The sequence below is a fragment of the Oncorhynchus kisutch genome, linkage group LG29 (assembly GCF_002021735.2).
Source record: "Oncorhynchus kisutch isolate 150728-3 linkage group LG29, Okis_V2, whole genome shotgun sequence".
Taxonomy (NCBI): Eukaryota; Metazoa; Chordata; class Actinopteri; order Salmoniformes; family Salmonidae; genus Oncorhynchus; species Oncorhynchus kisutch.
The window spans coordinates 6,870,659-6,886,623 of NC_034202.2; the positions used below are offsets into that span (position 1 = coordinate 6,870,659).

The window sequence follows — 15,965 nt, forward strand, 5'->3', positions numbered from 1 at the left end:
TTAAGGTGCTGCTGACTGACGGCTGTCCGTTAGGGTGTCAGTGGCTAAACCATGCATGGCATGGCCTCACGCTTTGCCTTTATCCTGATTAGTGGAGACAGGTCCTCTTTAGGCCTATAGATAGCCCCACTGAGGCTATACAGCTAGCCTGTGTTATACCACCTCTTCTCTCAAGTCTGGACTCTCTCACTCACTCACTCTCTACCCCCCCAATATCCCATCTAAAAGCCTTTGGTGTTGTACATTTTGTGTGTGTTGGATGTCCCTTGTTGAGAACATTGGTCTCCCCCTTAGAGTCCAGTCCACCGCTGCATCACTGCTGCCCTAGTTGTTCCTATTGTACAGAGTCAGGACAACACGAGCACCACTAAAGCCCATTTTAATAGACGTATGCAGTGCGGCCAGGCATAGTCATGGACAGATTATGGATTTGACTGTTGGGTGGATATGCTGTTTTCTATGCATTTTTTGCTGTGTGTTTTACCACCCACACACTTCGAGAGCACAGAGTTTGTCATTTAAAATCCCTCTCCGCATTTATCGCCTAAGGCTAAGCGAATAAAGTGATGCATATTTTTACATGCCATATTGAGAGATCTGGATGGATGGGAGTTAGAATGAGGATATTTTAAGGAGAGACAGTTGACTTGACTAAAAGCAGCCTGAAGAGTAGAGTGGATTCTGTATGAAATATTAATTTTTAGGAAACTTACCACGTGGGGGTTTAGATGAGATACTGTGGAAGACTATCATCTGCGTGGTTGAGGAGATTTTGGGGTAGGTTGTGCAGTCAGAACGTGTGACTGCTCAGTAGCCTATTTCCTGATAGGAATGTGCTGTGTTTGAACAGTAACGTAAGAGGGCATCATCTGTCAACTATTTCTGTTTGTGCTTTGTTGTCGTCGTCGTTTTAGTTTCCGTTATACGTGTATTTACCCACGTCTTTGCGTGGACACGCGTGTGCATTCTGTCATTTTTCATGTGCTTTGTGGGTGTGCGTGGGTGAGAGACTTTGTGTGTGTCTGTGAATGTGAGTCTCTGCCCTGCCTGTGTTTTGTGAGTCGGAGACTCTGTTTGTGTGTACACTGCCATACCTGTGCCAACCCAGGGCTTTGTATGGTTGCGCAGGTTGCAGTTCCCTCAGTTGGCCTTGCGGCGTCGTCTTGGCCAGTTGAGCTGCATGTCCCGGCCCGTCTTGCGGCTGCGCTCATGGCCGCTCAGCTTCCTCTACTACTTCCTGACCTTCGGCGCACTCAAGCCCCTGGCCAAGGTTGGCTGGAGACCAACAAGCAGGGTGAGTACTTCCCTACTAACGCGCTACTACAGCGTTTTTCTTGTGTGTGTGTGTGTGGGTGTGAGAGAGAATGAATGACTGAATGTCAATCTCAGCATCCAGAGGTACCAAGTCCTATAATACTAGTTGAGTTAGGACACCAGTTCCTCCCAAACAAAGTAAATGGCAGCTGGAACACCTGAAAAAGCACTTTAAATCCACTTTAATAAACCTCTATGTTCATTACAGTTCCTACCAAACAGTTTGTTTCCCCTGCGTCATGGCACCAGGTTTTCTTGGCTAGAAGTGCTCTGTTAGAGAGCCACTGATGTGTGAGGTGCGCCACCCCCCGTCACAGATGGCCGGACCCATATGGACCTGCAGAGCTCTGATCTCGGCCCAGGCTCTATCGTAACGCCTATCAAAGGCCCTTTGTGTGATCCACACAATAACAGGAGGAATGCTTAGTTTTCTTCTCCTGCTGTGCTCGCTCACACTGTCGCGGCAAAGGGGCGAGTGAGTGGCCTAAGTTTCAATGGATGCTGTTTCCCACCTTACCATCAGCCAATAAGCATTTAATGTTATTCATGAAATGTTGATCTATTCCGCCTCCCTTGACCTATTAATCAAAGTGGATACTTAATCATGGGGAGAGAACTTATCTGCCACCCATATCCTCAGCTGATCTATTTCCTGCAGTCTGGACAAGATCTGTGATCATCTCTGGAGCTACAGGACCTTACTGCCTAGTGAGTTATGTGGGCGGGTCCAGACTCCGCATGCAGCACCGGTTTGGCTTAAATTCAGGAGGGTGCGCAAAGTTCCAGAGAATTTGTATTGAAATGTTGTAGACAGACATGCTTCTCTCTATTGTGCACATTGAATCGGTTTGTCAGTTTGATCTATACATTATATTTCTATTGGCAATGTTAAGCACCAAAATAAGCTCCAGTATTTCTCCACTGTATTTCTGTTTTACAGTCTGAACTCTGATCAGCTTTAAGGTTTTTAATCCTGGGGTCACATGGCTTTTTGAGACCCTCCTACCTACCTGTTAAACTCCTATTCTATTGCAGGTCTATTTTATATCTGATTTCTACGTGTATTACCCTGACCTCACATCTGAGACCACGTAAAGAAATGGCTATTTCAATGTGTTTTTTTTTACTGTGCCGGCGGTCCATTCGTAGCCGCGTTGGATTTGAGATGGCATATCATTAAGGGCTTCAGCTGTTCGGCAGGGATAAGGGGTGGGGAAGATCCCCAGGCAGCTGATCCCTAAAGTGCACAGTTAACCAATTAGAATTCAATAATTTATTTATGAAGCCCTTTTTACATCAGCCGATGTCACAAAGCGCTGTACAGAAACCCAGCCTAAAACCCCAAACAGCAAGCAATGCAGGTGTAGAAGCACGGTGGTTAGGAAAAACTCACTTGAAAGGCTAAAACCTAGGAATAAACCTAGAGAGGAACCAGGCTATGAGGTGTGGCCAGTCCTCTTCTGGCTGTGCCGGGTGGAGATTATAACAGAACATGGCCAAGATGTTCAAACCTTCATAGATGACCATCAGGGTCAGATAATAATGGTAATCACAGTGGTTGTAGAGTTAGTCCTGAGGCATGGTCCTAGGGCTCAGGTCCTCTGAGAGGGAGGAAGGAGTGATAGGGAGGATAGAGAGTGAGAGGGAGCATACTTAAATTCACAAAGGTCACAGGATAAATCATGAGAAATACTCCAGATATAACAGACTGACTATAGCCCCCCGACACACAAACTATTGCAGCATAAAGAGGCTGAGACAGGAGGCGTCGGGAGACACTGTGTCCCTGTCCGACGATACCCCTGGACAGAGCCAAAGAGGCAGGATATAACCCCACCCACTTTGCCAAGGCACAGCCCCCACAGGCCCCACCACCAGAGGGATATCTTCAACCACCAACCTAATACCCTGAGAGAAAGGCTGAGTAAGCCCACGAAGACCTCCCCCGCGGCACGAACTCAAGGGGGGGCGCCAACCCGGACAGGAAGATCACATCAGTGACTCAACCCACTCAAGTGACTCACCACTCCTAGGGACGGCATGGGAGGGCACCAGTAAGCCAGTGACTCAGCCCCCTTAATAGGGTTAGAGGCAGAGAATCACAGTGGTGAGGGGAACCGGCCAGGCAGAGACAGCAAGGTCGGTTCGTCGCTCCGGTGCCTTTCACACTCCTGGGCCAGACTACACTCAATCATAGGCCCTACTGAAGAGATGAGTCTTCAATAAAGACTTAAAGGTTGAGACCGAGTCTACGTCTCTCACATGGGTAGGCAGACCATTCCATAAAAAATGAGCTCTATAGGAGAAAGCCCTGCCTCCAGCTGTTTGCTTAGAAATTCTAGGGACAGTAAGGAGGCCTGCATCTTGTGACCGTCACGTACGTGTAGGTATGTACTACAGGACCCAATCGGAAAGATGGGTAGGAGCAAGCCCATGTAATGCTTTGTAGGTTAGCAGTAAAACCTTGAAATCAGCTCTAGCCTTTACAGGAAGCCAGTGTGGAGAGACTAGCACTGGAGTAATATGATCACATTTTTTTGGTTCTTGTCAAGATTCTACGAACTGTGTTTAGCACTAACTGAAGTTAATTTAGTGCTTTAGCCGGAAAGTAGAGCATTGCAGTAGTCTAATCTAGAAGTGACAAAAGCATAGATGCAGAAAAATGTATCATTTTTGGTCATAAAGTTTCTGATTTTTACAATGTTATGAAGATGGAAAAAAGCTGTCCTTAAAGTATTCTTCTTAAAGTTTAATCAGGAAATGTACATGATCTGTGCGAGTTCTGATGGTTCACGTTTGGCTTCTACAATGCACCTGTAAACGAAGACCGTACTGCAAAAATGTAAATCTATTCAGGCACGTTAAAACACGGTCAACTCTCGCTTGCTACCTATCCTGCATATGGCCTTGATGCAGTTGACTTTAAATGCTCTTTTCAGAGTTGAGATGGCGCCTTGCCTTAAGCTTAGTGATCTAGTCAACTTTATAGCCTCTTCTGCCATGGTTCTAGCTTCTCCTGTTACAGTTCACCCAGTAGAGAAGTAGTAGCCCTGTCTCATCTGTTTGTGTAGTCTTGCCAACTCCTATGGTTGTTTGGTGTAACAATGAGCATAGGGAATTGGCCAGACAGCACAAACCGATCTGGGATAAGCCAGGATGCAGCAAATGTGAGAACATGCTGTTTAACTATGTGTCGGCTAACCCAATCTCTCCCTCCCTGGCCCAGGTTGCTCTGTACAAGACCATCCCAACACGGCTGCTGTCTCGGGCCTGGGGTCGCCTGAACCAGGTGGAACTACCCACCTGGCTGAGAAAGCCAGTCTACAGTCTGTATATCTGGACGTTTGGCGTCAACATGCAGGAGGCGGCTGTGGAAGACCTAATTCAGTACAGGAACCTGGGAGAGTTCTTTAGACGGAAACTCAAACCGGCTGTCCGGCCCGTGTGCAACTCGCACTGCGTGGTGAGTGTGTGTGTGTGTATGCGTGCGCGCGCGCGCGTGTGTACTGTGCCTTCAAAGTATTCATACCTCTTGACTTATTCCACATTTTGTGTTACAGCCTGAATTCAAAATGGATTAAATATTTTTTCTCTCACTCATCTATACACACTACCCCATAATGACAGTGTGAAAACATGTTAGCAAATGTATTGAAAATTAAATGCAGAGATGTCTAATTTACATAAGTATTCAACCCCTGAGTAAGTACTTTGTAGAAGCACCTTTGGCAGCGACTACAGCTGCACGTCTTTCTGGGTAAGTCTCTAAGAGCTTTACTACACCTGGATTGTGCAACATTTGCACGTGTGTTAATTTCAGAATTCTTCAAGTTATGTCGTCGTTGTTGATCGTTGCTAGACAACCATTTTCAGGTGTTGCCATTTGATTTTCAAGTAGATTGAAGTCAAAACTGTAACTCAGCCACTCAGGAACGTTCACTGTCTTCTTGGTAAGCAACTCCAGTGTAGGTTTTAGACCCACCTAAGTGAAGCTGGCCACAATAAGGAGTAGACACAATAGTGGAATTTGCGGTTCACCTTCAAAATATGTCTCTAATTGAAAGTGATACAAATTGTGTAATCATGCCATCATGTAATAGATCAGGCTAAACGATGTTTGAATGTTATATAAAATGTTATATAAATTCATCAGAGACTTTGTTAATTTGACCAAAATCATGTGTTAGACTTGAGAATTGCATTGGGGGGCGCGTACTTATTTCACTGTACAGCCTATGGATTGTGGATCAATGGCACGGGGTATCAGTGTACTCCGTGACATCCACAGAACATTAGCATCGTAGCTCTTTATTGCGTGACTCTGAAATAAGCAACGTTTATTATACCAGTCAACCTGCTATTTGGTTTAAACACTATTCCAGAGCAAAAACAATACAACGTGGATGTTTTGGAGTCTGATAACTCCGTGGAGGACTTGGGTACTGAGCAGACTGATACCCCATTTCATTTCCCACAGTCAAACTCCCGCAATAGGAGCTAAGATGCTAATATTTGTGTGACTCTTCAGTTATGTTCTGTGCGTGTCACCAAGTAGACTGATACCTAATTTCATTGCTCTACACTCCAACGTTGTTTACCATTATCTAGTCTAAATATGGCATGGTTTCACTAATTGTAACCATTTTGCATCACTTTCATAGAGGCACTTTTTTGCGGATTGTTTGAAGGCGAACCACGAATTCCACTATTGTGGCTAATTCTTATTGTGGCTAGCTCCACAACACATAACCCGGTCCGGACAAGCCACACTAGCCAGATGAAGCTAGCTAGCTGCTTAAAAGGTTAGCCTGGGGTTTGTTATCTAGCTTTATTTCTATGAACTGAAGTTGGATTTTAATTAGAGAACAAGTGGAAGTTGCTAGTAACATCTGTATCAAAGATATTTAAAAAATGTTTATCCTTCTCGTTTGAGCTTGAACTTATTGCAAATGCTCCCATTCGCTGGAACAAATAATGTCTTATTAATGACGCAGTATTGTAAACACATCGTATAGACTTGGACAGGCATTTTCCGGAAGTCTGAATCTCAGTCTTAGGGTTAAATATTAATAGCCACTTTGATAGTAAGGCATGGCTACACACAAAAACAACAATGATGAAAATATAAAAATGGTCGTACTTTAGAGGAAAATTGACCGTTATGGATGTGACGCTGTACAAAATGAGTGTTTATATACAACCCTTAGCCGTGGCGTATTTTCCATATACCACAAACCCCGAGGTGCTCTATTCCTGTTATAAACTGGTTACCAATGTAATTAGAGCAGTAAAAATATGTTTTGTCAAACCTGTGGTATACGGTCTGATATACCACGGCTGTCAGCCAATCAGCATTCAGGGCTCGAACCACCCAGTTTATAGTTGTAAATAATGATTTGTAATGTATTTTTACGGTGAATAAAAAGTTGGCTACTCACAACATTGTCAGATGTTCTGGTAATTATGAGGTGGATAGACAAATCTAGAAATGTGTTTATGCAGGTCCTAAGACGAGACTAATAACATTTTATTTTCAATAGAATAGCATATTTTGAGTGTAATGTTAGGCTACTGGTCTGTTCAACCCATAGCTGTGCAAGGCAAATTAAATCAATAGTTCTTATTTTGATAATTAAACAGACAAGAGACACACTTTTCCTACTTTCCCCTGCCCTGATCAGTCAACACACAGGGCCTATATTTTATAGTAAGAATTAATATAACTGAATAACATATTTAGGATGTGTGGAACCGCTGTCATAACATTTTATTTCACATGTATTGTTTGCTATAGAAGCATTATCTGCTCTATCCAGGTTAGAAAATGTTCTGCCCTGGATGAACCTCTGTAGGATGATATCAGAGTTTCTTTATTGATCCACGTTGGACGTGATCACACATTCTCGCACATTCTTTTTCACACTCCCAACAGGACTTTTAAATACACTACCGCAATCGTGACTAGGTCGGTTGGTGGAAGTCAAAGTACAGGCTTTGTTACCGGCAGATATATAGAGAAAATGTGGAAACATTTGGCGCCATTGGTTAAGTTGACTGACAAACGTCTTGGTGTGAAAGGTGGCATATTCACACCCCCTGGCTTTCTCCCCAAAAAATGGTATTACAGCCTGAATTTAAAATGGATTTAATTTTTATTTTGTGTTACTGGCCTACACACAATACCCCATAATGTGAAAGTGGAATTAGGTTTTTAGAAATGTTAACAAATTAATAACAAATTAAATGGTCTTGTCAGTAATATTCAACTCCTTTGTTATGGAAAGTCTAAGTTCGGGAGTAAAAAATGTGCTTAAGTCACAAGTTGCATGGACTCCGTATGTGCAATAAGTATCATTTTTTTAACCTATATGTGTGGTACAGAGATGAGGTCATCTGTAAGGTCCCTCAGTTGAGCAGTACATTTCAAACACAGATTTGTCTACATGGAGTTTTACAGGGAGTTTTTCCAATGAAGGAGGACACCTATTTTGTAGATGGGTAAAAAAAATCAACAGACATTCAATATCCCTTTGAGTATGGTGAAGTTATTCATTACACTTTGGATAGTGTATCAATACAACCAGTCACTACAAAGATACAGGCGTCCTTCCTAACTCAGTTGCCGGAGAGGAAGGAAACTGTTTAGGGATTTCACCATGAGGCCAATGGTGGTTTTAAAACAGTTTAATGGCTATGATAGAAAACTGATGGCTCAACAACATTGTGGTTACTCCACAATACTAACCTAAATGAACGAGTGTAAACATCCCTCCTTTTTGCAATAAGGTACTAAAGTAAAACTGCAAACAATGTAGTGAAGAAATTAACTTCATGTCCTGAATACAAAGCTTTATGTTTGGGGCAAATCCAACACATCACTGAGTACCGCTCTTCATATTTTCAAGTATGGTGGTGTCTGCATCATGTTATAGGTATGCTTGTCATCGGCAAGGACAAAGCTGTTTGTATTTTTATAAAAAATAAATGGAATAGAGCTAAGCTCAGGCACAATCCTAGAGGAAAACCTGGTTGTCTGTTTTCCAACAGACACTGGGAGACCCATTCACCTTTCAGCAGAATTATAACCTAAAACACAAGGCCAAATATACAGCTGACGAGCTTATCAAGATGACGTTGAATGTTCCTGAGTGGCCTAGTTACAGTTTTGACTTAAATCGGCTTGAGAATCTATGCCAAGACTTAAATGGCTGTCTCGCAATAATCAACAACCAACTTGAGAGGTTGAAGAATTTAAAATGTGCTAATATTGTACACTCCATTTGTGCAATGTTTTTAGAGACTTACCCAGAAATATGCACAGCTTTAATTAATTGCTGCCAAAGGTGATTCTAATATCTATTGACGCCAGGGTGTGAATACTTATGTAAATGAGATCTGTATTTCATTTTCAATACATTTGCGAACATTTCTCAAAACATGTTTCCACTTTGTCATTATGGGGTGTGTGTGTGTGTGTGTGTAGATGAGTGAGAAGCGATATTTAATCCATTTTGAATTCAAGCGGTTACTCAACAAAATGTGAAATAAGTCCAGGGGTATGAGTACTTTCTGAAGGTACTGTATATTCTAGACAGAGAGGAAGGTACTGTATATTCTAGACATAGGAAGGTACTGTATATTCTAGACAGAGGAAGGTACTGTATATTCTAGACAGAGGAAGGTACTGTATATTCTAGACAGAGAGGAAGGTACTGTATATTCTAGACAGAGAGGAAGGTACTGTATATTCTAGACAGGGAGGAAGGTACTGTATATTCTAGACAGGGAGGAAGGTACTGTATATTCTAGACACAGAGGAAGGTACTGTATATTCTAGACAGAGAGGAAGGTACTGTATATTCTAGACAGAGAGGAAGGTACTGTATATTCTAGACAGAGAGGAAGGTACTGTATATTCTAGACAGAGGAAGGTACTGTATATTCTAGACAGAGGAAGGTACTGTATATTCTAGACAGAGGGGAAGGTACTGTATATTCTAGACAGAGAGGAAGGTACTGTATATTCTAGACAGAGAGGAAGGTACTGTATATTCTAGACAGAGGAAGGTACTGTATATTCTAGACAGAGGAAGGTACTGTATATTCTAGACAGAGAGGAAGGTACTGTATATTCTAGACAGAGAGGAGTAGATCCCTGGCTTAAGCCGTAAATGTCGGTCTTTTAAATATAAAAAATTCAGATCAGCCCAGCAGACGGGAAGATCCTGCACTTTGGGCGTGTGCGGAACTGTGAGGTGGAGCAAGTCAAAGGTGTCACCTACTCTTTGGAGACCTTCCTGGGACCCCACACCTGGGCTGAGGCCATCAACTGCACCATCAAGCCATCAAGTGAGTACCTCTTCCCTTCACCCCCACCCCGGTCTAATGGGATCTAATACCTAATCCTAATTTTAAACCTTCATCCCCTTGAGACTTGTTGATCTCAAAGGGTTGGGCGGGTAAATACAGTATATGATGTTGTAGACCTGATATACCCACTAATAATTGTTATACATCCTATCAGAATTAGATATATCTAATCCTGTTTTGTTTAGAGGCTAGGGATTTAGGATTGGTTTGTATGACGCACCTTACCACCCTGTCTGCTGACCATAATTATGTGCGGGTTCCCCAGATGAAGAGGACCCCAGCTCATTCCAGGACCTGCTGGTGACTAAAGAGGGGAATGAGCTGTTCCACTGTGTGGTGTACCTGGCTCCAGGAGACTACCACTGCTTCCACTCCCCCACAGACTGGAGGGTGGCCCACAGAAGACACTTCCCTGGTCAGTGCGCTGTTAGGACTGTCCTGCTCATACATTTGACATTGAAATTCCCCTATATAAACACCAGAATTACTCCGCTATGCTAGGACAATCCCAGGACGTTCAGGACACACACACATCATAATCAGGGGCGTCATACACCCCAAAACTTGTGGAGGCACAAAGTATGTGAGGATGACTGGGGCTGGTTAATTTGATTTTTTTTCTCCTTTTTTTTCGAAAACCCGAAACGGCTTCCTGCAATCTAGAGCAATAATCATTATGCTTCATTCTATGTTAAAAAAATATATATGTAGGTTTTTCTGCATATCTAATCATACCTCTTGAGCGGTCTGTATCCTCCTGACTGGTGGTTATTTTTTAAACTCTTCTCCTACAATTTCCGTGGCCACGCATAAATCTACCGTAATAAAAAAACATACAAATCCGTCTATTTAAAACCTCTAAGGATCTGCCCCTTTTTCCCCCGATTTTTGCCTAATATGACACCCAAATCTAACTGCCTGTAGCTCAGGACCTGAAGCAAGGATATGCATATTCTGATACCATTTGAAAGGAAACACTTTGAAGTTTGTGGAAATGTGAAAAGAATGTTGGAGAATATAACACAGTAGATCTGGTAAAAGATTTTTGTAATGTTTTTGTACCATCTTTGAAATGCAGGATAGGCCATAATGTATTATTACAGCCCAGGTGCAATTAGACTTTGGCCACTAGATGACAGCTTTGTATGTGCAAAGTGTAAGACTGATCCAATGAACCGTTGCGTATCCGTTCAAAATGTTCTATCAAGACTGCCCAAATGTGCATAATTGGTTTATTGATACATTTTCAAGTTCATTACTGTGCACTCTCCTCAAACAATAGCATGGTATTCTTTCACTGTAATAGCTACTGTAAATTGGACAGTGCAGTTAGGTTAAATTCTTGTTAATCTTTCTGTCCTGGGGAATTATTTTTTGTTTCTTACAACCTCATGCATTAGCCTACGTTAGCTCAACCGTCCTGCGGGGGGGGGGGGTGATCCTGTAGAGGTTTTGCATGGGCTGTGTCTCAATCCGCCAATATCGCCCTTCTGCAGATGCGAGCTAGAGTGGTGTTTTGTCAGATCATGAGGCATCCTGAAAATCGGTCTTCTCGAAAAACTTCTGTAGCATCCAAATGGTTTGCCCCCTGTGGAAAGATGCGACTCATGAGTTGTTTTTGTTCTAGGACGCCTCACAAGACCAGGCAGTGTTTTTCCACTCCTCCAGTGTTGGTGATGGCGCCCACTGGAGCCGCTTCTTCTTGTTTTTAGCTGATAGGAGTGGAACCCGGTGTGGTCGTCTACTGGAATAAGAGATGCCATTCTGCAAACAACTGTTGTACTGCGCCGTTATTTGCCTCTTTGTGGCCCATCTGTTAGCTGGCACGATTCTTGGCCTCCTCCTTCGACCTCTCATCAACGAGCCGTTTTCGCCCACAGGACTGCCGCTGACAGGATGTTTTGTTTGTCTCACCATTCTCGGTAAACCCTAAACACTGTGTTGCGTGAAAAGCCCAGGAGGCTGGCCATTTCCGAGATACTGGAACCGGCGCGCCTGACACCAACAACCATACCGACCTGAGTCGCTTAGGTCGCTAATTTTGCCAGTTGTATAATGTTCAATCGAACAGTAACTGGATGCCTGACTGCCTGCTTTATATAGCAAGCCACAGCCACGTGACTCACGGGCTGTAGGCGCGAACCATTTTCGTAAACAGGGTGTACCTAATAAACTGGTGTATAGTGCTGCTTGCAGTGTTTGTATTAGGTTTTGTTTCTGTCGGTGTACCTGTGTATTTACTTCCTGCTCCCTCTGTGTCCCTCCCAGGCTCTCTGATGTCAGTGAACCCTGGCGTGGCTCGCTGGATCAAAGAACTGTTCTGCCATAACGAGAGAGTGGTGCTGAGTGGAGAGTGGACACACGGCTTCTTCTCCCTCACCGCTGTAGGAGCCACCAATGTGGGCTCCATACGCATCTACTTTGACAAGGTTGGTTGGAGATAAAACCCACTTAAGTTGGATGTTTCACCAGTCTGAACCTGTTCTGGTGCTGTCATAGTATATAACCACTCATTCATCCATTTTGTTCTGGCTGGAGCATAGTGCAGCATCAATGTCTCTCCACGTCCAAGTATTTAGGGACCATTGTCCATACATGGAGGAGGTTCTGAATGGATCAAAGTTCCCACTATTGTTCCTTAAACATGTATTTACACCGCAATACTGTTGACAAGCTGTTCAATTATAGTGTACGTACACATGTTAACTGGCGTTCGATGTGTTACTGATGGCGATCTCTTTCTCTGATATTGTGAGGACAGATAAGGGTCACCTGCTTAACCTATTAGGAAATAACAGTACATGCAGTACAAAGTCAGTGTGACGAAGCTGAGAGTGGACCAGCCTGACTCGGGGTTTCTGACCCCTTGTCTCTCTGAGCCATGTTACACTTATTATCACTCCATTAAGCTCCCTCTGCTTCCTGTCTCACTTACCTGAACGTCAGGCCATTTCCCTAAGCTGCTGACACACACACACACACACACACACACACACACACACACACACACACACACACACACACACACACACACACACACACACACACACACACACACACTGGTAGGCCTATTTAATCTCCACACTCACTGTGTTCAAACTGACTGATCTCCCATTGATTAGAGCAGAGGCTTAGGATGACGTTTTAAAAGCCCACCATCTCTCACTTCCTTACTGTAGGTCAATAGGATCTCGGCGTCGGGGGCAGACAGGCTAATGCGTTTGGTCCTCTGGATTAATGCTCGCCACTGGGCTGCCTCCCTGGGTCAGTCAACAGAGAGCAGACCAATAAGGGGACGTTCTGCTCGCTGGCGCAGCTTGCTGTCTCCTGTTTTCATCTGAAGTAGATGGATACAGGAGTTTCTCCTCACCATGTGACATTGTGACCTGACCAGGAAAAACTCCTTTGTTTTTGGGTCCCAGTCATAGGATTCCAGATTCAGTTGTCATGAGATTAGCCCCTACAGTTTTCCTTGTCAATTCAACAGGTGGGAAGGGAGGATAAAGGAGGCGAGAAAGACTATGGGGAGATGAGTGAGGGGGCCAGTGATACAAGCTGTTTCCACCTGGGCGTAGTCAACACAACAGGAGGATATGACCTCATTCAGCTGTGCTGCTTATCGTCTAATGGGAATTAGTACAATTCAGCTATTGTCCTCCAATTCCCCATTTTTTTGTTTTTTGTCCATATCACATGGATGGACACTGAGTTTATGGGGGGGTATAAAGCTATGCTCTATAACCAATATATTTACTAAACTGGCCCTACTTTTCCCCCCCCAGGAGCTTCGGACCAACAGCCCGCGCTACAGCAAAGGCTCATACAACGACTTCAGCTACTTGTCGAACAACAACCAGGAGGGAGTGAGCATGAGGAAAGGGGAGCACCTGGGAGAGTTCAACCTGGGCTCCACCATCGTCCTGCTCTTCGAGGCTCCACACGACTTCACCTTCAACCTGAAGGCCGGCCAGAAGATCCGCTACGGAGAACCCCTGGGGACTATGTGAGCCAAGATGGCTGACCCGAGAGACGCTTTCTGGGGGAAACGGACTAAACTATAAGAAACTGGTGGACACGCTAACGTGCTTGTACAGATCCAAGTGGACTTGCGTGCGCACACACTCATTCATACACTGACATTCAGTACATGTACTGTACATTGAAATTGAGAGGTGTTCAGCTACCATACGATGCACTGACTGACTCACAGCAAAAACTCACAAGCCACCACTCTTGCTTTACTAACAAGGGGGTCTATTCCATCGACTAGTTTCAAATAACTATTTACTTATTTTGACCATTGATTACGACCAGCAAAAGGAAGATAGTTTACAGCAATTAGTTACTTTTTAGTTCCATAAGAATAACATAGCTTTTACATTTTATTAGCATCTTTTATTTTATTTTGATACATTTGACCCATATTGCCTTTTGTCAGGGGTCTCCTCGTCAATGGGGAGTTCCTCTGAGGTTTCAGACACGAGCAGCACTAGCCTGATCTTAAACATCTGCTTAGTGCCGTGTAGCCCAACTCCCTTTGTCTGTTGGCCATACGTCACAAACAGATCTGGGACTAGGCTAGCGAGCAGCGAGACACATCCACACACACACAGGTAACCCCTGCCACACTAAGCCACTATCATGTGGGCAGGCTTCTCTATATAGTATACACACCTACAGTAAACACACCACGAAGAAGGAATGTACCAGAGACTATATACAGAGCTACCCTCCTTCTCTTTCCCTCCCTCCTTCACTCTGATACTGAACGCCTTCCTCCTCTCCTTCTGTCTCTCATACACTCTCCGTCCGTGCTGCTGGCTCTCCCTCTTCTGTCATCCCCAGAGAAGGTGCTTGTGTTGGGGTGATTATGTGGACTCATCCCCCTTCCTGTCATGTAGGTAAAGACTGGCACGATTCCTCCCAGTCAAATGTGTCTGGGTTGTATTAATTAGGCACCTGCAGGAAGTAAACTGTCTGAAACCAGCCAGGAGTACCTGGACTTGGTCCAATAGGAACCTCTTTTCAGTGTGATGAAGAGAAAAAAAATGTTTGCTATGGTGTACCCTAATGAAAACTTCCCTGTTGTATTAAGCCCATGGTGTACGATCTCTGCCATCACAGCCATGCATTATTCATCATCATTAGAGGTAGCTAGTAGCGCTGCTTGCTGCCAATTATTTCTCCTGTAACCCTAACCGTAAATGACTGCTAAAAAGGGGCATGTCACATTTTAGAGTAGACATTAACATGTGATGATGACTTCAGTGATTTCTGTGAAGATGATTTACGATGATGTGTGTTAATCTAACCCAATTCATCAATGGACTAAATGCTGATGTATTCCTCTGAATGGAGCCATTTTAATTCTATGCTGATATACAGCCTTCTGACCATCATTACAAAACAAACCCATGCCGAAGTGCAGCACTGGTGGTAGGATCATGGGAGAGAATGTGCAAGCTGGTACTGGTAACTATTACTTTTTGTCTTCTGTTCAGTTGAATTGGAATAAGTTGTTAAACTGGAAGTTATCTGCCAGTGATAATATTCAAATAAGTTGGGCTAAACCTTTTTGTAAGACTAAAACTTATGCTGATGTCGATACTAACGATTGTGACACCCTTTCAGATACCCAGGGCTGAGCTATTTAAAGCTATCTTTTTCCTGTTTGTTTTAGATTTCCTAGTAGTGCCAAAAATACTAAGTGTTTTTTGGGGGTTGTTTTTTGATGTATTCACACACACAAAAAAATTTGCTTTGAACAAATGTAGACTTCCTGGTGCTTTTTGTGTTTCTGCTGCTGAACTATTACTCTGTTTTGAGGGGGGTCGCGGCCTCTTCTAACTGACCCTTCGGTCAAGGAATTCTGACATCTAGCGTACGCCGAGCGGGGGTCACAGACGTGATGGACCGGGGAGATGCCGGTGACAAACCCCTTGGCTACGTTGTCGTTCCACAAATAGTGTCGCATACAGAAACCAAACGCCAAGGTCACTGCCTGCTGCACACTTGTTTTTATATGTACATTGTAATATACTTGAATCATGTGACTCATTCAACACTGCATAGACTTTAATCTCTTAGATCCAGGAAAACATGTCTAATAAATTTTGCCGTATTCTTTAAAAAAACAAACATTTGTGTGACAAGAAAAGATGTACTTCACACATAGGATTGGTGTTGATCTCTGGAGCTAACCCCTGCTCAATTTAAATGTTAGAGGAGTGATTTGATTGGAGCACAAGGGAAAATGTCCCAAAGGACATATTGGTTCATGG

The 15,965-nt window shown here is 43.7% G+C and overlaps 1 protein-coding gene across 9 annotated transcripts in view; it reads left to right on the forward strand.

Annotated features, from left to right (window-relative positions):
• The window catches only part of pisd (phosphatidylserine decarboxylase), a 44,770-nt gene extending 28,948 nt beyond the window's left edge, over positions 1 to 15,822 (forward strand). For 6 of the 9 annotated variants that reach the window (XM_031809006.1, XM_020465387.2, XM_031809007.1 and 3 more), the window contains exons 4-8: positions 4,541 to 4,777; positions 9,516 to 9,663; positions 9,950 to 10,099; positions 11,953 to 12,113; positions 13,467 to 15,822. In XM_031809006.1, the coding sequence (XP_031664866.1) occupies positions 4,541 to 4,777; positions 9,516 to 9,663; positions 9,950 to 10,099; positions 11,953 to 12,113; positions 13,467 to 13,691 (921 nt within the window). In that variant the 3' untranslated portion in view covers positions 13,692 to 15,822. Of the gene's footprint in view, positions 1 to 1,128; positions 1,295 to 4,540; positions 4,778 to 9,515; positions 9,664 to 9,949; positions 10,100 to 11,952; positions 12,114 to 13,466 lie in introns of all 9 variants that reach the window. The other 3 variants (XM_020465389.2, XM_020465390.2, XM_020465386.2) reach the window with 1 other exon arrangement.
• The last annotated feature ends 143 nt before the right edge of the window (positions 15,823 to 15,965 follow it).